The 22,631-nt window shown below is 41.2% G+C and overlaps 1 protein-coding gene across 7 annotated transcripts in view; it reads right to left on the bottom strand.

The window, feature by feature from the left end:
- Positions 1-22,631, bottom strand: part of OSBPL9 (oxysterol binding protein like 9) — a 220,780-nt gene that overhangs the window by 24,499 nt on the left and 173,650 nt on the right. For all 7 annotated transcript variants that reach the window (XM_077450243.1, XM_077450242.1, XM_077450244.1 and 4 more), the window contains 3 exons: positions 21,505-21,664; positions 6,446-6,558; positions 2,173-2,291 (listed from right to left, as the gene is read on the bottom strand). In XM_077450243.1, the coding sequence (XP_077306369.1) occupies positions 2,173-2,291; positions 6,446-6,558; positions 21,505-21,664 (392 nt within the window). The remainder of the gene's footprint in view (positions 1-2,172; positions 2,292-6,445; positions 6,559-21,504; positions 21,665-22,631) is intronic.

Genomic DNA, 22,631 nt, shown 5'->3' on the forward strand with positions numbered 1-22,631 from the left:
ACTTCACATTCTACCACAGTGTAATTTCTTCAGTGTTACATGAAAAGATATAATAAAGGATTTACAAAAAAGTGAGGGATGTACTCAGTTTTGTGAGATATGGTTTATTCTAAAAGTAAAACATTTAACATGAACTCCAGTCACAACTTTTTCTGGGTTTTAGATAAAATGGATAAGAGATAGAACACTTCTTGAACTTTTTTGCAGTCTGTGTTCCCGTTAGGAAAATTTTTCAAAATAAATCCTACCTTTAACAATGATTTCCAGGACAGGTGTCCCACACCTGTACATATATGTACCTGAACATAACAGGCAATCATGTGACAAAAGTTAGCAACCATAATGTACTACTACAGAAGAATAACCATGTTCCGTTGGTGTCAGAGCAGCTAATGAAAAAATAGGAACTTTGAAGTATCTCCAAATCCCATATCTTGGTGTTCAGTGCAGGACACAGGAGTTGTTCTTAGACTTAGACTAAATAAGTAAACATGTTACCTATGAGGCAGCGTAAATGAGACAATCAGGGTACAAAACACAGAAATTGATTAGTCCATTATTATTATTATTATAATACAGGATTTATATAGAGCCAACAGTTTTAACATGTGCCGTGCAACCTTCTTGTGTGCTTAACACTGTTTGGAGGTTCCTTCCTCCAAAGCTGGTTAGGGGTGCCTTCAGCAATGAGCAGTTTCTGCCTTTCAGATAAGTTCCCAATGACACCACCAATCATTGTTTTAGCCATCTGGAGCCTTCTCCCCAGTGGTCCTCCATGTTAAAGAGGTTGAGAAAAGCTGGTGTATAGTATCTACTACCGATCTAGGAAATAAGCCATCAAGATTTTTGTAACCAGGAACCGGTATGTAAAGCTTACAGGGAAACTCTGTCTTACCCTGTACACATTGCCATTCCCATTCAGGGTCCAGGCTTCATCCATCACACTGGGCATACCCCTGAAGGGATCTTCAGGGTCTGGATACAACAGAAATTGATCACAGCCCTGGACCTGTATAGCACATTGCAGCTTAGTCACTTGTTGTACCACATAACAAGGCAAGTGCCGAAGACAGGATCCTGTGCCTAAAGCAAATATTACAGGCTGATCCTGCTGTTACAGGGTTTGGATACTGTTCTGAAGATTTAAACTGAGGGCAACCAATCCTGAAAATACTACTGAGGGAATAAGTTAATCGGCAGCCATATCTTCATGGAAGGACATTAGTAAAAAAAACTGGCGTCTCGAGTGGGTGGGGTTGTATGGGTACACAGGGTTCCCAGAAAAGATTTGGTTATTGGTGTCCAATCACCTGAACCCATGGTCTAAGAATCAATTCCTGGGTCCTGTGCTGTACAATTAAAGGGGTTGTAAAGCTTTGTGTTTATTCACCTTAATGCATCCTATGCATTAAGGTAAAAAATGCACCTGCACTTTCCGCCGAGCCCCCATTTTACTTACCTGAGCCCCGAATCTCTGTGGGCATGATCCTGCTTTTCCTTCCCCCCAGCTCCTGTGGGCTCTTCATTGGATGATTGATAGCAGCGCAGCCATTTGCTCCTGCTTCTGTCAATCGAATCAATGATGCGGCACACCGGGGGGGGGGGGCGAGTGATACACTCGACGACTGTGGCCGCCGACTGCATCACACAGGAGTGCACCCACAAGCTAACCCCCTTGGGAGAGCGCTTCCCAGAAGGGTGTTAGCTGTTGAGGGGAGGAGCTGAGACAGTCGCCGAGGGACCCCAGAAGACTAGGATCGGGGCCACTCTGTGCCAAACTAACTGCACAGTGGAGGCAAGTATGTATTTAAAAAAAAAAAAAAAAACCTTTAAGGTATATTGAAAACACATAATACACCTAACCGGGACTTTTACTAATCCCAAAAGATCCAGCACTCTATATTCCCACCTCACTATTAATTTGCATGTTTGACTGAAGGGTGCTCTTAAATTCTTAATTCGATAATAGTTCAGAAAATCTGTCCAATTACCCAGTACCTACAGCAGAATTGAACAAGACACAGGAGTCAAGTGGATATTAACATTTATGATTTACACAAAAAAAAAAAACACATTTTCTAACTATATAAATCCAGCACACAGCTTACATTTCCTAACATGCAGTAGAAAAGTGATTGTTTTCTACAGACCACACTTTGCATCTCTTCTCACCTTAGTCAAGTCCATGCCCAGGCGGACCTGGGACAACAGATGCATGATAACACTCTTATGTTCCTCCACTGACTCCCCTTCTCCATCATCATCCCGGTCATCATGAGGGTCATACTGATCTGATGGGAGGAGAAGAATAAAAAAAAATTACCAAAAAGGAGCAATTCAACACACAGAAGTTTATTGAAGAAACATGTCAAGCCCTTCAGTGTCTGGAAAAACATTACACGGATATAAAATTCACTTTATCTCTGGACATCCCTCATAATTATCATTGGTGCCCAAACATAAATCAGAGTTCCTGACCCTGTGCAGCTTTCTGCTATTAAAATATGAGGTTGTAATAGCCCAAACTGCTTATACTATGCTACCGATCAATCAGAATTTTAAGCACAAAAAATGTGTAAGGGTGTTAGCAGATGTACCGGTATAATGGTTTTGTTGAGCACAGTGGAAAGCTTATGAATAGGAACATAGCTCTAATTGCAGCATCATTACTGGCTGAGGTGCTCCTATTTGAGAATAGATTGGTTTCTTGGTGGGGCTTAGCTCTTTAGTTGCAGAGGTTTGTGCCTTATAGAAGTTGTTCTGGAGAGGAAGGAATCAAGTAGAGTGAGGGGTGTTTGAAACCCACCTGAGCTATCCCAGAAAGAAGCTGTCATTGCACAAAGCCATTCATAAGTAGGGAAGGCATACCCCACAGCAACATAAATATAAATGGCCCTTGTATACACATGGCTGTGGGGCAGGGAATGCCTCAGCTGTTTATCACTGGCTGTGTACAGTGATAGCTTCCTGGCGGGATTGTTCAGGTGGGTTCAGAATACGATCTAAACACGCATGAGTTCATCCCTATTGAAGAGCTTACCCAGCGCAACAAAGAAGGATTTCAAAGCAACAGAGTTAATAAAAGACTTCTCTTGGTGCGTATTTTTAAACTGGTCATTCTAATACTAAGGCTTCAATACTTCAAATCATTGCCCAAAAGCAGATAATGACTTTTGACTTTCCGGATTAATAAAAAAAAAAAGTGTGTTAGACTTACAGCCAAGAAACTAGAATTTTTGTAGAAGGAGGCCAGTGGTGGTATCCATTCATAATTTGCTCTTCAAATGGTTTACTTTAAACCAACCATACACCTGAGCTGACAGATGCGCTCTGATCTTTTTGGCCAGATCATGTGCAACAGAGATCCCACCACCCCTAAGGAGAACTAATGACTGGACAAGTTCACAAAAAGCACGGTCTTCATCTTTGGCATTTTCCAGTAATTGCCTTTCCACTTTCCTTGCCCTCCACATGAACACAAACATTTGGCCAAGACTCTAAGCCCTTGTACACACGGTCGGAAGATTCCGTCGGAATCCTTCCTATCGGACCGTTTTGTCGGATATTCCGACTGTGTGTGGTCTGCATCGGACGGTTTCCGTCGGAATATCCGATGGACCAACTTTTCCAACTTGCCGGTAAAATTTTCTGACAAAATGCTCCGATCAGACATACTCCGATCATGTGTAGCCTACTCCGACGGACAAAGTGCCACGCATGCGCAGATCAAATTCCTAGACCAAAGCTATTGGCTACTAGCCTGAACGCAGTCATCACGTTATGTACAATCGGATTTTCCGACAACTTGGTCCAACCATGTGTATGCAACATCACTTCCGGACCTCTTCCGGAATTAATCCGTCGGAATAACCCCGACTGATTTGGTTGTCGGAATCTCCGACCGTGTGTACAAGGGCTAACAATAAATAGATAGTACAGGATTGTGGCAAAAGACAGTAAAACGCTGAACTTTCCATTTTAGATCTTAAATTAAATTTAAAAATTAAGCTCAGGCACAAATGTTTAGACAGCTGCAATAGGAAACTGGTATTGATTTAAATAAACAAATTGCTTTTATTGAACGGTCTTTACCATTTTCTGGAATGTTCAACATAAAAAAAAAAAAAAAATACTTTGAAAAAAAAATGCTTTAATTGATTTGATTTGGCTGTTGGAATAAAGATTCTGTTGTCATTAACAACAACAACAACAAAAAAAACAGCTGAATGGCTTATTTTTATGAATTCCTTATGATCCTTTGCATATTGCATTACTTGTTATAAAAGCCAGCAAAAAAAAAAAAAAAAAAAAGAGATCATAGAGTCTTTGTACACAGGCTTGTATTGCTGTAGTTTGTACAGCAACATTTCACACAGAATTTGCTAAGCTCTCAGCCAGCTTCAAGCAGATTTGTTGATGCCTTTAGATGCAGTTTGGGAATACTGAACACAGATCATAAGGGAAGTGCTGGCTGCCCCTTTGGATTTTTTTTATTTACCAAAGACATGTAGCAGAATACATTTTGGCCTAAATGTATAGTCATTTGATTTTATTGGATAGGTTTTTAATAAAAAGTGCACCTCCTGTGGTGCACTCTGATCAGATTGGGGTACATGGCCAATCACAGCGGCCCTTTACCACGTGATCAGCTGTGTCCAATGACAGCTGATCACGATGTAAACAGAACACGGCTGTCAACATGAGGAGAGCCGATAACGAGCTTCTGTTAAAGGGACATCTATACTGATAATCAGGGCACCACCAGTGCTGCCAATCAGTGCCTACCAGTGTATCCTTTATCAGTGTCACCTCTCAGTGCTGCTCATCACTGCCACCTACGAGTGCCTATCAGTGCATCCTTTATCAGTGTCACCTCTTAGTGCCGCCCATCAGTGCTGCCTCATCAGCACACATCAGTGGAGGAGAAAAATTACTTTAAAAAAATACATTTTAGATTTTGTGATTAAATACCACCAACAAAAGAGAGCTCTATTTGTATGTAAAAAAGTTATAAAGATTTCATATGGGTACAGTGTTGCATGACTGGGCAATTGTCATTCAACGCGCGACAGCACTGAAAGCTGAAAACTGGCCTGGGCAGGAAAGGGGTAAAGTGCCCGATAGGCAAAACAAGCTGCCTAGAAGACTTTCAAGAACATTCAAAAAGTGGACATTTATTGAAAAGCTGGCCATACACCAGTGCATACAATAAATAGAAGAAAACTGAATGAATGTTCATAAACAAAACATTTTCTTATGGTTATTTTTGACTGCAGTAAAGAAAAATCCAAAGCAGCAGGATGGAATTTGTTTCTTGAACAAATGAGCTTCAAACTGCAAATGTGGTTTTTATTTAAAAAAAAAAAATTCACATATTGTAATGAACATGTTATAGGTACAAAGGAAATCTGTTTAATACATCTGGAATTCCATTCAAGTAGCAAGTCTGGACAAAATTTACGGGTTTTAAAACAGAATTAGCTGAATCACCGATGGCAAGATACTTGTATATGCCTCCAGCTGGCAGAACACACAGTGATTGCCGCTGGGAATCACATGAAAAATCTGACATGCCGATTGTACCCAAGTTGATCAATCCACTTGGGTACAATCAGCCTGCCCATACATGGTTCGAATCACAGCCAGTCCTTGCTGAACTGACAGACTGAGATTCTAACCATCTATGGCGCACTTAAAGCTTTCTAAATTCTGCTATCAGCGTGTGACAGCCAGCAAGCCCATTATGATCTTTGTTAAACACCCCAAAACTGGACCTGAAGAGACAGAGAGAGAAAAATCAAACTGAGGCAGGTATGTTTTAAAAGGTCTACAATTTTAATGACTTGTTCTCCAATGAAGGTGCACACCCCAAGGAGAGCTGAAGGACTGTCCTCTGTGTGAGAGGTCTGCATACAGTAGTTCAACCCACCTACTACGCCAATCACCAGATAGCATGGGCTAAAATTAAGCTTGTACAAGAGCTTGCAGTGATATACTGCTGCAGCGTTAGGCAGGTCACATCTGCACCAACCCCCCTTCTCTACTACAAAACCAATATAGGAAATGCTCTGAAATATTTCTCTTCTGCTCTGGATCCTCCACTAAGGCCTGTGGGAATTTTTATTTTTTTTGTAAGGTTAAATGCATCACGCAGGTAGCAGTAAGTGGATAGTTTGGACTTGCTCCTACACAGCACAGTAAACCTAATTTTGTGCCATAACAAGTAATCAATAATGTGCGTTTTACCATTCATTAAATGTATTATCTAGGAACAGCTTTAGAGAAATTGATATGAAGGCATAACCATAAGGTTGCATAGCATAAAAAACAAACAAAAAAAACAAACAAAAAAAAACACACAAGGTGAGCTGGTGTGCAAATTGAATGATTAGAATGCAACCTTTGTTCTCATAAAAGGACCTGGGTTTCATTAACAGTTCCGTACCTGCATCGTTGGTTCCATTGGACATTGAGGAATTGATGGACTCTGTTGTGTCTGGTCTTTTCAGGCTGGTCCCTGTGCTGCTGTGTGAAAGGGCTGCTGCAGACTCCGATGAGCTACATAAAAAAAAAAAAAAAAAAGGGAATAAAAAGAAAAAAAACCTTTATTTTATTCAAATATTCAATTTTAACAGTAGGACCAGACACTTCATTAAGATTCGACATTGCAAGCCAATAGCCAGAATCACATGAAGCCTAATCCTGATCACTATTTAGACATTCCACTCAATAACTACTCCATGTCCACAATGAAAAAAAACATGTGCTATGATGAAATAAAAATAGACTAAAAAACGACGGAAGCTATAAGCTTCTATAGCAAGAAAAAGAAAGCAAAGACTAATCATGCTCAGCTCTGATCCTCAAAGCCGCGTAAGGCTAAGTATACATGTGCGCCAGGTAAACAGCATGCCCGACACGTGTGCTGTAAATGAGTTCACCTTTTTTTTTTTTTTTTTTTTTTTTTAAAAGCACATCTTTTTTGCAGGTAAAAAAAAATAAATAAAAAAATCTGCATTTATCAGCAGATCACAGGTGCCATGCAGGACTTCTACAGACTTCTCAAGACCCATACGCACTATCAGATTTTCTGCTGTTTTTTTTCCTTCAGATTTACCATATACTATGAGGTCAAACCTTAGGAGTTTCAATGTGTATGTAATCAGGCAGGCCCTTGCACTACATGGTTTTGGTAAATCTGAAGATGTGTCTATGGGGCTTCAGTGTATATGTCTGCTCGTACAAGCAGGCAGTTACACACTGACAGATATAGACCGTGCACTACCAGAGTGCTCAACATCACAATCATAGTTCACTGAGAACTAAAAGCTTACAGCCGCAAAGGCCATTGGTACTTGTAGTCTCCCATTCACAGAACACTGTGAATGAACAACGCGGCCAGGTGGGCGGAGCCCCACACAGCTGCATTCTTTTTAAAATTGCGACAGATTGAGAAGAAGATCCCGTCTCACTGTCATTAGAAGCAGCGGATCAGGGAGACACTGCAGGAGTGGGAACATGTTACATTCCACCCTAAAAATGGTGGAACATGTAACATGTTACCAAAGGTGACCTTATCCTTTAAACTTCCTGCACTGAGCAAGGAAACTAAAGCTGTTAGAATGCATAAAAGTTGATTATGTTTAAGTCAGAATTCCAGGCAAATAGGTAAACACACTGATATATAGTATACTGCAAATGTTTATCATTTTATATACCAAAAGATTTGCAATTTTGTTCAGTCTTGGGTGGCCTTGTCAGCACCACACGGCTCGACAAACGTAATTTTAAATATCGACTGAGCTGATTGGCTGAACAGTGACTGTATCAAACAGTACAAATGTGTGAACAGACCTCATAAACCTTGATTATAGCTGAGCACCAGTCAGAGAATGGAACAAGTAAACTAAAAATGAATTTGCACTGCAAGAGACATCAATACATACAAGCATTCTAGAGCTCTTTTGAAAATAATGATTCACAAACATTCACTGGATCACAGTGCTGTAGGCTTTGCAGGAAATCAAAGATATAAATTAGCCCAAATACGTATTAAGCAATTGTATTTGGTGAAAAGTGAATCAAATTAAATTAAAACAATCATCTATAAAAAAGGAGAAGCATAGCCAAAGCTATTTTGCCCATACTTCCCCTATAGATCACAGGAGTGCAGTTTGTTCTGCACTCCTGTGACCCATTTTCAGCTGATGTCATAGAGCCGGTCTAGGTTCTGAAAAGATCTTGACCATATGGTCGGTGTGACAGACTCAACCAGGACAGGGACTTTTGGCGCAGACTGCAGGGTGGCCTCTTCTCTTGGGAGGTGTGTGCCTGGGGGAACCTTGGAGTGGGCTTGCTTCGGATTCGGGATCATCTCCCCAAAACACACAGACTCTGGGAATCTAGGCCCAGGATACAGGATTTGGGTCCTTTGTGCCCAAACCAGCAATGACTGCTTTAGACTGAGACTCAAAGCAGATGTTAATATAATCAGCTCAAAACAACCTAATACTGGGGTTTCCTGCTATAATCTTTTTAAGGTGTTGTGTCTTTTGCCAATTGTGTGCCTCCTATGTGTGAATTCCCATTGTTAATTGAGTCCCCTATTGTTTGCCTGTCTTCTCATCTCTTAGAGATGTGCTTAATATTGTGTTAACTTTACTTTGTTATTGAACCATTGTGGAATGTTATGTGTTTATGCTTATGATAATGTGTAATATACTTTGTGTATCCAGGGTTGTGGACACTGAGTCACTTAGGCCTGTCTAGGTGGCTAGCTGTTTAATTAGTGTACGGTGTATGTTTATGTTGGCCGTTCTTTAGCTATGTTAACTATATTACTGGTTACAGTTTGCATTGTATACGATGAGATCAGGCTCTACCTGATCTTGTGTGCTATATATTCTGTGTGAATTTTCACTAGAGTTCCAGTTTGCGCCTAAGCTAGTGTCGTCTAGGTCCTGGGTGCCATATTTAGCTATAATACCTGGTTTCTGGGTCCAGACTGGAAGCTGTATCTTGACAGAAGCCCTTCCCCACTCTCTGCTCACAGAATGGTGATAACTAAGTAATCTGCGGCCTTTAAATCACTCAGTTCTCCTTCTTAGAGCAGACAGGGGACAGCTGCAGCATTGGATCGATGCTGCATTCACCTAGGCGAGACAATTTCCTTTTTCCGAAATCCCAAACTTTTTTTTAATTCCAAAAAGGTTAAAAGGATGAAGTTGCCCTGCCCAAACAGGGAAATTTGAAAGCATCTCTGCAAAAAGCTCCCTCTTCCAACCCTTATACTCACCTTACCAGTGCTCCCTGGCCACCCTTTATACTCCTCAGCAAGCTACAATACCTGGCAATTTTGGGTATGGTGGAACATGCTCAAGACTGGTAGCCAATTACTGGGCCCAAGCACTGTCACATGACCAAGGGAATGATGTCACTACTTCCCCAGGTCACCGACCCCAGTCATTTTGCTAAAACACTTCCACTTTGCCCTGAACTCTCAGTGTGACAAGTTTTCTTTAGGCTAGACCTTTTGCATACAGTAGATGTACCATTTGCCTGAACATGTCATTGTTTAATTGATCTCTATATTTATTTACCTGCAGCTAGAAATACTGAGAATAGATAATTCATTCATATAGATTTTTCAATTACATAAAAAGCGCAGCAGACCGTAAAAAACGTTATGTCAATGTGTCTGTTAGACAGCGTGATTAATAGCGATGACATTTAAACGTTTGAATCAAGCCATGCTTAATTATGAAAGTCATCAGCAAGAGGTCACTGCATTAATATAGTCCCGGATAATGTAAATCTGTATCTAAGCTGTAACAAGAATCCTTACCAACTAGACAGAAGTTTTGCAGCACAAGGAGGAAAACACAAGACATGAACAGAACGTTAAAAACACTAACAAGTACAAGAAATGGTACATGTATGAGATGCACATGAACTGGAAACAAAACGCACCAAAAATGAAATGTCAGATGATAAATGCTTTGAGACTTTGAATAAAGCAATTATCTACAGACAAATTATGCGGTGTCTTGGTGTTTAATTGTATAATGTGGGTGATAAAGGTGAAAGGAGATTATAAATGGATCATTAAAACTTCACTTTTAAAGTCTGTTCTATGCAAAACACACATGTCCTGCTACAAGGCCATATCTGAATTAAAGAATTAGGTTATTGATTTAAGCACAGAACCTATAGATTATCTGCAGATTTTCTATGGTTAGATGGAAAAAGTGCAACAGATTTCTCCATGTTTGCTAAACTGTGTGGATGGAGGAATCTCCCACTTTTCCATCCAACCATAGAAAATCTGCAGATAATCTATAGGTGTATGGCCAGCTTAAGAGCATGTGGCAATGGTCTTTCAGCTTGCGTTAATGGCATCAGTTTGCCATCAGATTTAGAGGCTTCTGAGATAAATCAGAATTCATTAACGGTTACATCTGACCTGCAGTGGGCCTCCGGACCTGTAGTTGACCTGTTTCAAGCGGGTTTTGCATACCTATAGAACTGTATGGGAGCATTGCTTGAAGCTAACAAAAGCCTGTAGACACAGACTCTAAAGTTAGGCAATTTTTAAACAATTTTAACCATCAGTAATTGCAAATACAAGTAATTGCCAGAAAGGAAGCACACCATCCCCCACAAGTTTGATCAACCACCAAAATTCAGTTGATTGAGAAGCTGAAACTGGGCAAAGAATTGACAGCTACATTACAATTTACAGGAAAGATCACAATTTCCACCACATACAATCAGGGCCATTTTGATCCCATCTCCTTGTGGCCAATCAAAACCACCATTTTATGGTCTTCGATTGGTTTGCTTCTATCACACATTCCCAATTTCAAGAATTGTTTGTGGCAAATATATATATATATATATATATATATATATATATTATATATACACACAGTACAGACCAAAAGTTTGGACACACCTTCTCATTCAAAGAGTTTTCTTTATTTTCATGACTATGAAAATTGTAGATTCACACTGAAGGCATCAAAACTATGAATTAACACATGTCCAATTATATACTGAACAAAAAAGTGTGAAACAACTGAAAATTTGTCTTATATCCTAAGTTCTTCAAAGTAGCCACCCTTTGCTTTGATTACTGCTCCGCACACTCTTGGCATTCTGTTGATGAGCTTCAAGAGGTAGTCACCCGAAATGGTTTTCACTTCACAGGTATGCCCTGTCAGGTTTAATAAGTGGGATTTCAAGCCTTATAAATGGGGTTGGGACCATCAGTTGTGTTGTGCAGGAGGTGGATACAGTACACAGCTGATAGTCCTACTGAATAGACTGTTAGACTTTGTATTATGGCAAGAAAAAAGCAGCTAAGTAAAGAAAAACGAGTGGCCATCATTACTTTAAGAAATGAAAGTCAGTCAGTCCGAACAATTGGGAAAACGTTGAAAGTGTCCCCAAGTGCAGTGGCAAAAACCATCAAGCACTACAAAGAAACTGGCTCACATGACGACCGCCCCAGGAAAGGAAGACCAAGAGTCACCTCTGCTGCGGACGATAAGTTCATCCGAGTCACCAGCCTCAGAAATCGCAGGTTAACAGCAGCTCAGATTAGAGAACAGGTCATTGCCACACAGAGTTCTAGCAGCAGACACATCTCTAGAACAACTGTTAAGAGGAGACTGTGTGAATCAGGCCTTCATAGTAAAATAGCTGCTAGGAAACCACTGCTGAGGACAGGCAACAAGCAGAAGAGACATGTTTGGGCTAAAGAACACAAGGAATGGACATTAGACCAGTGGAAATCTGTGCTTTGGTCTGATGAGTACAAGTTTGAGATCTTTGGTTCCAACCACCATGTCTTTGTGCGACGCAGAAGAGATGAACTCTACATGCCTGGTTCCCACCGTGAAGCATGGAGGAGGTGTGATGGTGTTAGGGTGCTTTGCTGGTGACACTGTTGGGGATTTATTCAAAATTGAAGGCATACTGAACCAGCATGGCTACCACAGCATCTTGCAGCGGCATGCTATTCCATCCGGTTTGCGTTTAGTTGGACCATCATTTATTTTTCAAATAGGACAATGAGCCCAAACACACCTCCAGGCTGTCTAAGGGCTATTTGACCAAGGAGAGTGATGGGGTGCTGCGCCAGAGGACCTGGCCTCCACAGTCACCGGACCTGAACCCAATCGAGATGGTTTGGGGTGTGCTGGACAGCAGAGTGAAGGCAAAAGGGCCAACGAGTGCTAAGCATCTCTGGGAACTCCTTCAGGACTGTTGGAAAGCCATTTCAGGTGACTACCTCTTGAAGCTCATCAACAGAATGCCAAGAGTGTGCGGAGCAGTAATCAAAGCAAAAGGTGACTACTTTGAAGAACCTAGAATATAAGACATATTTTCAGTTGTTTCACACTTTTTTCTTCAGTATATAATTGGACGTGTGTTAATTCATAGTTTTGATGCCTTCAGTGTGAATCTACAATTTTCATAGTCATGAAAATAAAGAAAACTCTTTGAATGAGAAGGTGTGTCCAAACTTTTGGTCTGTACTGTGTATATATATATATATATATATATATATATATATATATATATATATATATATATATATATATATATATATATAGATGCTGGCCTAGTAAAACACAATAACTGAATGACTCCAACAAAATGGGAGGATTTACAAATTGCTGAAAGATTTTGTCATTGACCTGACCATTCATTCTTCAATAGGGGACAATGAAGGACTGGAAGCTCAACACTTTTTCCGCTGTAAGGAGAGTTGGCGGAATATTGTGGAACGCATCGCTGAGTCCTCTCATGAAAGAAGATAGACATCTCCCCACGTGTTCTCAGGGTGGTCTCTGCAGGTCTGTTTTTACTCTGACTTCAACCATACAGTATACAGTGATCAGCCATAACTTATAACTGATGACAGGTTACGTGAATACCATTGATTATCTCATTACAATGGCATCTGAATTGTCAGTGGAATATATCAGGCATCAAATAAACAAGTTTTCCATGAAGTTCATGTGTTTAAAACAGAAAAAATAAAATAAATAACATCCCAGTTTGCTGTGTATGGAGCTGTGCAGTCGCAGACTGGGGCATGTAAGCACCAGAACTGGACCACGGAGCAACGGAGGAAGGTGGCCTGGTCTGATGAATCATGGGGATGGCTGGGTGCATGTGCATTGCTTACGTGTGGAAGAGATGACACCAGTATGCCGTATGGGAAGAAGGCAAGCCAGCAGAGGCAGTGTGATGCTTTGGGAAAAGTTCTGTTGGGAAACCTTGGGTCCTGCCATTCATGTGGTTGTTACTTTGACACATACCACCTACCTAAATATTGTTGGTTACCAAGTACATCTCTTCACTGAAATAATATTCCCCGATGGCAGTAGCCTCATTCAGCAGGATAATGTGCCCTGCCACTCTGCAAAAATTATTCTAGATTGGTTTGGGAAACACAAGAAAGTTCGAGTTGTTGACCTGTACTCCAAATTCTCCAGATCTCAATTTAATCAAGCATCTGTGGGATGGGTTGGAAAAACAAGTCCGCTCATGGAGGACCCACCCCACAACTTAAACGACTTAAAGAATCGGTTAATGACAGCTTGATGACATATACCATAGCATACAGGGGTCTAGTGGGATCCATGCCTTGAAGAGTCAGGGCTGTTTTGGTGGCAAAAAGGGGAACTACTCAATATTAGGTGGGTGGACAAAGTTATGGCTGACCGGTGTATGCGGATACAACTGGTGAGGCAGCTACCAATAATGATGAAGACAGTAAAAAGGTACTCCGGAATGACAAAGCCATGAGATATTTATTGGACACAACCATAGGCTACCACACAAGGAAGAGAAGATAAGAATCCAGCAATCCTGTTTTCCTAGCATCACACTAGCATTATGCCTTATTCTCATACTCCTATTATGCTGCACATTTAAACGCCCATGAATAATAAAGAGCAAAAATGCTTGTATTACACATTTTCACTCATCTTAAAACATAACTGTACTTTTAAAGTGAAGAACACACTTCCTGTCTTTTTAAGCCAGCCATACATGGATCGAAATTCGGCCGGTTCAGGAATGGTGTCATCAACTAATGTATGGGCAGGCTGGTTGTACAGAAGTGGATCTATCAATTAACATTAAAAATAGCGCCTGTAAAGCGCCTCTCCTGTGTCTCGGGTGTAAAAGCCGAGGGCTTTCACACTGGAGCGGTGCACTTGCATTACGGTCCAAAAAGTCCCGCAAGCCGCATCTTTGCAGAGCTATAGGAGCAGTGTGTTCACCGTTCCTAAATCGCCCCTTCCCATTGAAAACAATGGGGCAGTGCCACAAACCCGCTGGCAAAGCGCTGCTGTAGCGGTGCTTTGCGAGCAGTTTTAACCTTTTTTCGGCCTCTAGCAGGGGTTAAAATCACCCTACTAGTGGCCAAATAGCGCCACTAAAATGTCGATAAAGCGGCGCTAAAAAATAGCAGCGCTTTACCGCCAGAGCCCACCCCGTGTGAAAGTAGCCTTAGACCTCTTTCACACTGGCGCGCTGCGAAATTGACAGTAAAGCGGCGCTAAAAATATTTTACATAGCTATACCTGCAAAAGGGGCTAGCCTGACGTGATCAAGCAGGACTCAACTTTCCAACTAAAGTTCCACTTTAATAAAAAGTTTTTTGATATAAAATAAATAAATGTTCCTAGCATGAAAAGTTATAAATAACTTAGACACTACATCTAAAGACTGGTTCTCTGTTCTTGGGTTTAAATATCCTTCAAGAATCCTTGTAAAAGAACAGTAATGAAGAAAAAAAAAATCGCCAAAGAACAATGTTTGATTTGGATAATGGCTCATACTGTTTACAGCGAATTTGTTTACACAGTATGCATATTTGTGCTTTTAATCAACCACCCAAGGGTCAATTAACTTGGAGGAATTTGCACTTTAGACTTAGCTGCTAGAAGGGATTTTTTTTGTCTGCTTTAGTGTGACGTTGATTAGGCTCAACTTGCAAACATTTGCCTGTAAATAGATATGTACAGTGCCTTTGCGAAAGTATTCGGCCCCCTTGAACTTTTCAACCTTTTGCCACATTTCAGGCTTCAAACAAAGATATAAAATTTTTATTTTTTGTAAAGAATCACCAACAAGTGGGACACAATTGTGAAGTGGAACGAAATCTATTGGATAATTTAAACTTTCTTAGCAAATAAAAAACTGAAAAGTGGTGCGTGCAAAATTATTTGGCCCCTTTACTTTCAGTGCAGCAAACTCACTCCAGAAGTTCAGCGAAGATCTCTGAATGATCCAATGTTGTCCTAAATGACTGATGGTGATAAATAGAATCCACCTGTGTGTAATCAAGTCTCTGTATAAATGCACCTGCTCTGTGATAGTCTCAGGGTTCTGTTGAAAGCGCAGAGAGCATCATGAAGACCAAGGAACACACCAGGCAGGTCCGTAATACTGTTGGAGAAGTTTAAAGCCGGATTTGGATACAAAAAGATTTCCCAAGCTTTAAACATCCCAAGGAGCACTGTGCAAGCGATCATTTTGAAATGGAAGGAGTATCAGACCACTGCAAATCTACCAAGACCGGGCCGTCCCTCTAAACTTTCAGCTCAGACAAGGAGAAGACTGATCAGAGATGCAGCCAAGAGGCCCATGATCACTCTGGATGAACTGCAGAGAACTACAGCTGAGGTGGGAGAGTCTGTCCATAGGACAACAATCAGTCGTACACTGCACAAATCTGGCCTTTATGGAAGAGTGGCAAGAAGAAAGCCATTTCTCAAAGATATCCATAAAAAGTCTTGTCTAAAGTTTGCCACAAGCCACCTGGGAGACACACCAAACATGTGGAAGAAGGTGCTCTGGTCAGATGAAACCAAAATCCAACTTTTTGCCCACAATGCAAAACGATATGTTTGGCGTAAAAGCAACACAGCTCATCACCCTCAACACACCATCCCCACTGTCAAACATGGTGGTGGCAGCATTATGGTTTGTGCCTGCTTTTCTTCAGCAGGGACAGGGAAGATGGTTAAAATTGAGGGGAAGATGGATACAGCCAAATACAGGACCATTCTGGATGAAAACCTGTTGGAGTCTGCAAAAGACCTGAAACTGGGAAGGAGATTTATATTCCAACAAGACAATGATCCCAAACATACTGCAAAATCTACAAAGGAATGGTTCACAAATAAATGTATCCAGGTGTTAGAATGGCCAAGTCAAAGTCCAGACCTGAATCCAATCGAGAATCTGTGGAAAGAGCTGAAAACTGCTGTTAACAAACGCTCTCCATCCAACCTCACTGAGCTCGAGCTGTTTTGCAAGGAAGAATGGGCAAGAATTTCAGTCTCTCGATGTGCAAAACTGATAGAGACATACCCCAAGCGACTTGCAGCTGTAATCGCAGCAAAAGGTGGCTCTACAAAGTATTAACGCAAGGGGGCCTGAATAATTTTGCACGCCCCACTTTTCATTTTTTTATTAGTTATAAAAGTTTCAAAAATCCAATAGATTTCATTCCACTTCACAATTGTGTCCCACTTGTTGGTGATTCTTCACAAAAAATTAAAATTTGATATCTTTATGTTTGAAGCCTGAAATGTGGCAAAAGGTTGAAAAGTTCAAGGGGGCGGAATACTTTCGCAAGGCACTGTATATTATAAGTGTTGTGTGAGAACACAATGGCTCCATGGGACAGATTCGCCCACCAACTGTTGATGGGGGAATCGAGCAAGAGTGATAACTGCTAGCGGCTATAATAGCTGCTAGCATTAAATTGCATGTAAATTCCAACAGGCCAAGTTGCCCAATAAACTTGAGTACACTCAGCCTGCCTATACATGGTTCGAATCTCAGCCGGTTTAGCAGGGACCTGCAGCACTGGGTGAGATTCGAACCATCTATAGCCAGCTTAACAATGGACATTTGTTGCTTATACATTAGCCCGTTTATATCTGTGCAGTGCAATAATGCACGTGGCACGTGTTAAATTGCATGGTTTTAATTCAGCCCAGTCAAGTGCCATTTGGAATAAATGATTGGCATCGCACCAACGTGTATTAATTGTGTTGTAACAGTGTGAAGCTTGTCGCCAAAAACAAAAAAAAATAAAAAATTTGAAACAAGCTATCACCTTTAAACAAACAGTATGGTTGCAATGTTTTTCAATACATACTCAATAATAATTTTCAAAAAATTATAACACAAGTCAAATTTCTCTCCACCATGGAAACAGTACTCAACGGGATTTTTTTGAATGGTCAACCCATGCCTTGTAACAGGTTCATATTTCCCACAAGTCTGCGCATGTACAGCAGTAAAATGTAATCTTTAGGAAGATATGGAACTATACAGGGTGGAAGCATGCACTAAGTACTCATTTTAAATCATTTCACCAAGAATTTTAAATTATGTATTGTATTGTATATGGTCAAACACCATATCTTCCTTCAAATAAACCTGTATTCCACCTAACTAATATTAAAGTGTTACTAAACCCACAACAGTAAAATCAGTCTGTATATGCATTAAAGTATGCACGTTACTCACTGTGGAACCTAAGAGGTTAATCCTGTGTATTGTGTAAAAAGACTGTTTGATCCCGTCTTCTCTGATACGCCCCTCCTTCCACTGTCCCATGATAATTTCCTGATAACACGGTCTATGGAGTCAGGCTGCACATGCTTAGTTGTGTGTGTATTGCTAGAGAGTTTTTTTCTTCTTGGGAGAGTGCATGTGATCAGCACAGGGCCAATCAGCATTGCCCAGACAGAGTCAGGGTTCTTTCAATGTCATGCGTTTTGGACCCTCTTGATTAATTGTCACAATACCATCTCTGTGTTGATACTTATTTGGTTCATTATATCCCCTACAAATGTACTACACACGCATCTACCCCTGATGAAGTGAGCATGGTCTTACGAAACGCGTTGGGATACTTATGTCTGCAATTTACATTTTATACCATGATACAGCTAATAACATGTTTTAATGTATGTATCATTTCAGTGGCGTGGCTATGATTCATGCTGTTTATGTTTGCATGACAATTTTAATAAATGTTAAGACTGCATTTACTCTGTCAATTGTTGGTTAACCGCATTCACCTCATTTAAAGTCCCAGGGGGGATTTTCTGTACTTTCTTGCAGTGTCAGAGGACAAACTTTAACCACTTCCATACCGGGCCTATTCTGGCACTTCTCTCCTACATGTAAAAAATCTTCTTTTTTTGCTAGAAAATTACTCAGAACCCCCAAACATTATATATATTTTTTTAGCAGACACCCTAGGGAATAAAATGGCAGTCATTGCAGCTTTTTATCTTGCACGGTATTTGCGCAATAATTTTTCAAATGCCTTTTTTTTGGAAAAAAAAACGGTTCCATGAGATAAGAAACAAAACAGTAAAGTTAGCCCAATTTTTTTGAATGTGAAAGATGATGTTACGCAGAGTAAATGGATATCTAACATGTAACGCTTTAAAAATGTGCACACTCGTAGAACGGCGCCAAACTTTGGTATTTAAAAATCTCCATAGGCAACGCTTTGAAAATTTTTACAGGTTACCAGTTTAAAGTTACAGAGGGGGTCTAGGGCTAGAATTATTGCTCTTGCTCTAAAGCACGTGGCGATAACTCACATGTGTGGTTTGAACAGTGTTTACATATGTGGGCAGGGCTTACATGTGGGTTTGCTTCTGAGCGCAAGTTACCGGGGACAGGGGCGTTTTTAAAAAAAAGTTGTTTTTATTTATTTATTTTTACACTTTTTTTAACCACTACAATACAGGGCACTTTCACCCCCTTCCTTCCCAGCCCAATTTTCAGCTTTCAGCGCTCTAGCGCTTTCAGTGACAATTGCGCGGTCATGCTACACTGTACCCAAATGAAATTGTTATCATTTTGTTCGCACAAATAGAGCTTTATTTTGGTGTTATTTATTCACGACTCCGTTTTTTTTTTTTGCGATATAAGCGCAAAAATAGCGGAAATTTGGAAAAAAAACAATATTTTCTTTTTTCTATTTGAAAAGAAATCCAATAAAATCAAATTTTGTCATGAATTTAAGCCAAAATGTATTCTGCTACATGTTTTTGGTAAAAAAAATTCCGTTAAGTGTATAATAATTGGTTTGTGTGATCACGGACATATGTACGCAAATGATCATGTACATATGTGTGCAGGTGATCACGTACATATGTGTGCAGATAATCATTGGGACATGTGATTTTAGTGGGACATATGTGGGGGACATGTTTTTATTATTAGGGACATGTGTTTTTATTATTTGGGGACATGTATGTTTTGGGGACATGTGTGTTTTGGGGACATATGTGGGGACTGTGTTTGTACTGTGTGGTGTGTTGTGTGTTTACACTACACTGATGATCAGTGAGTAAAAAGCTGTAAAAAGCAGCCCATACTCACTGATCATCAGCCGGCTGCAGCGTTCTGCTCTCCTCTCCTCAGCGGTGACTTCCGTGTGAGGAGAGGAGAGCCGATTGCCTAGCAACCGGCTGTTTGTTTACATCACATGACGGTCGTGATTGGACACGGCCGTCATGTGATCAGGAGGGCCAATCACAGAGCCCTCCTGCCGATCTGAGATGTGCCGTGTCCGGGTGACACGAGCACATCGGGATTGCGCCGCTGCGCGAGCGCGCGATCCCGCTACCCCTAAAGGACGTTCCTGAACGGCCTATCAGGAGTAGACGGCTCCCACCCGGCCGTATATATGCATTGGCCGGGTGGGAAGTGGTTAATCACTTTTATTCCTATTACAAGGCATGTAAACATCCCTTGTAATAGGAATCTACTGTGACAGGTCCTCTTTATGGAGAGATTTGGGTTAAATAAGACCCCACATCTCTCCTCCAGGCTGTAAAGCATAAGATCAGGAAAAAATTCTCCGATCTCATGCTGACAGCCACGATCGCGGCTTTGTTTACAATGCGGGGTCCGGGCGTGACATCATAGCGTCGCGCCCAGGCCTCCGACGGTCATAGAGATGACTGGTGACCATCTGTTCACCGGAAATCTCTATGCTCATCATCCGGCGGCAGGTGATTCTTTCTCCAGGCCCCTCCCATCGCCTATAAGAACGATCAAGCGGCGGAACTGCCGCTATGATCACTCTTATCGTGCATAGAATCGCCAGCTGGAAAGGATATCTGAATGATGCCTGTAGCTACAGGCATCATTCAGATATCCCTTCACAAAGTAGAGGACGTAATTTTACCATGGCCCAGTAGGGAAGTGGTTAAGTGGTTGCGAACCCTTACAATCCACGTTTTACAGGTAACCTATAATAAAGCTTACATGTAGCTACTCCAGATATCTCCTAAAACGTGGATCAGCCCTGTATCAGCATTTGCTGACATCATCGGCACACACAAACTGAAGCAATGGCACATTCATGTCGTTGCTTCAGCTAGTATGTCGTTACCGGTGGCTCTCATGCGCATGACTGACGCCATTGCGGCTCCGGCCAATCGCCGGAGCCCGCAATATCCTGAAGGAACCCCGGGAGCGATGTTGCCGGATGGAGCTGTGTACTGGGACCGCTGTAGGGGCTTCAATCTAAGGTATTACATAATGAGCTAGTATGCTATGCATACTATGCATACTAGCTCATTATGCCTTTGCCTTGCAGATTTTTTTTTTGTGGGGTTGCAACCACTTTAACTAGTGCTTGGCTGGACACTGATAGAAGTCACAAGCCTGCTCTAACTGCTGATGAGAAAAGGTATTTTGCCGTTTAGATTTGTGAAAATAATTGCATTTGCATGTTCTGTGTACTATGGGAGAGCAGACCTAGTGAATGCTGGGTGCTGGGATTAGTAACAAGAAGCCCTCTTAGATACAAGGGTACATAAACTGTCAAACTGTATCTTTGGTTAAACATTGTCCAACTGCAAAGCAATGCTATACATTTATGAGAAAAAATACCTACTTCTGAGACATGAGAATGCTCAGGGCCTGAGGGAATTTATTGCCTGACCCGAGCACGGTCACAGGCAGGCGCTAGGGTCTGCTTAAAGCTATGCAAATAACTAAATTAGGAAAGTTGGTATATGCATTGCAATTTCTATGAGGTCTGCCAGAACCTTCTAGAGCTGCAAAGGTTAAATAAAAAGTACCATTTAACAGCTTATGGAGGCTTTAGTTAGCAGTTAGGCAGACCATGGGCTTGCTCTGTTATTTGTGAGTGCTTTCAGGGTTTGTTGCAGATGTCTGCCAATCACTTCCTAGACTGCAATTAGAGAAGGTAGAACCCGTCAGCCAATACCATAGTCAAAATAAGCTCAACCCATTGGTGTCTGCGATTGTTCATACAACCATTAGATATCAACATTTTCCCAATCAGAGTAAGCCTGTTAGGGGAATAATTGTCTGACTGTGATCTATGGCTAGCTTTGTACAAGATGCTCTAAGATTTAGGTTAATAATAAACACATCTGTACAGAGGCTAAGACAAACACTTACTCCATGCAATGCTTTGGGGAGGAGCTGTTCTGGTAAAATTCATCTGCGTCGTAGAACTCATCTTCGCTGCTGGAGTAGGAGAAGTCTGGGACTGTGTTCGGTGACAGATTGACGTGGCTGGGGGAGGTCAAACTACTGCTGGGAACAGACTGACCACTTCCTGTCAGAAGAGAACAGGCACTAGTCAACACAACCATAAGATGCTGTGGCCTCCTCCTGGAGAACGAAGATTCATAACAGCTTATTTATAAGAAATCTGTTGCACTGCAAAATTCCTGTGAGAAAAGCCTCGGATGGAAGCAACCACTCTGATTCCCAAGCCATATACAGTTCAGGGGCAGCCTCCATCTATAAGGCACGATATTATGCAAATAGTTAATGCTAGCACTTAAAATATAACTAAAGTTATCAGAGTCTGAGCCGGCCGCTGAGAGCCTGAGCTGGCAGCTTTCGCCTTTTCCACAGCCCAGCTCTTCAGTGAGCGTGGGAGCAAAGCAGAGAGCCGGTGACTGACATTGACCAGCTCTTTGCTCACAGAACTGAGAACTGAGCGATCGGTGGCGTTTGATTCCTTGGTTCTGTGTTCAAGCCGGTGAAGAACTGATGCAGCCACCACCTAGGCAAATATAATTTATAAAAAAAAATGTAAAAAATTTAAAAACGCAAATCACATACTTGTCTTTAAATTGGCAGGGACTTCCTCTTGCTTCCTGTTTGGCTATGGGACAGGAAGTAAAGGGAAATCTCTGCAATGATGAACCAATAATTTTTTTTTATAAAAATAAACAGACAGGGGTTATAACCCTCCCTTGCTCTAGCCAAAACAAAATGTTGCCTATAGTTTAACTTTAAGAGTTGGCACCACAACCAGGGGCATTGGGATGGAGCTTGTCCGAAGTGTTATCAGATTTTCAAATGTTCTGTACAAGGAGTGTAGAGACTTGCAAAGCTGCAGTTCATGTAGCAACCTTTGGGCATGAACCATCTAGAGCTAAGCACTTAAAGCAGTATTAAAGTAAAATTTAGCAAAAACACTGACAGGCAGGGTTTTTATAACAGAGTAGGCTCTTCTGTTATAAATGACTCTCCTGGCCTGTCAGCGGGAATGTAATCTGAGCCACGCAGCT

This window comes from Lithobates pipiens, unplaced genomic scaffold, assembly GCF_037356315.1.
Source record: "Lithobates pipiens isolate NorthernLeopardFrog02 unplaced genomic scaffold, aLitPip1_a1.2 Scaffold_23, whole genome shotgun sequence".
Classification (NCBI taxonomy): domain Eukaryota; kingdom Metazoa; phylum Chordata; class Amphibia; order Anura; family Ranidae; genus Lithobates; species Lithobates pipiens.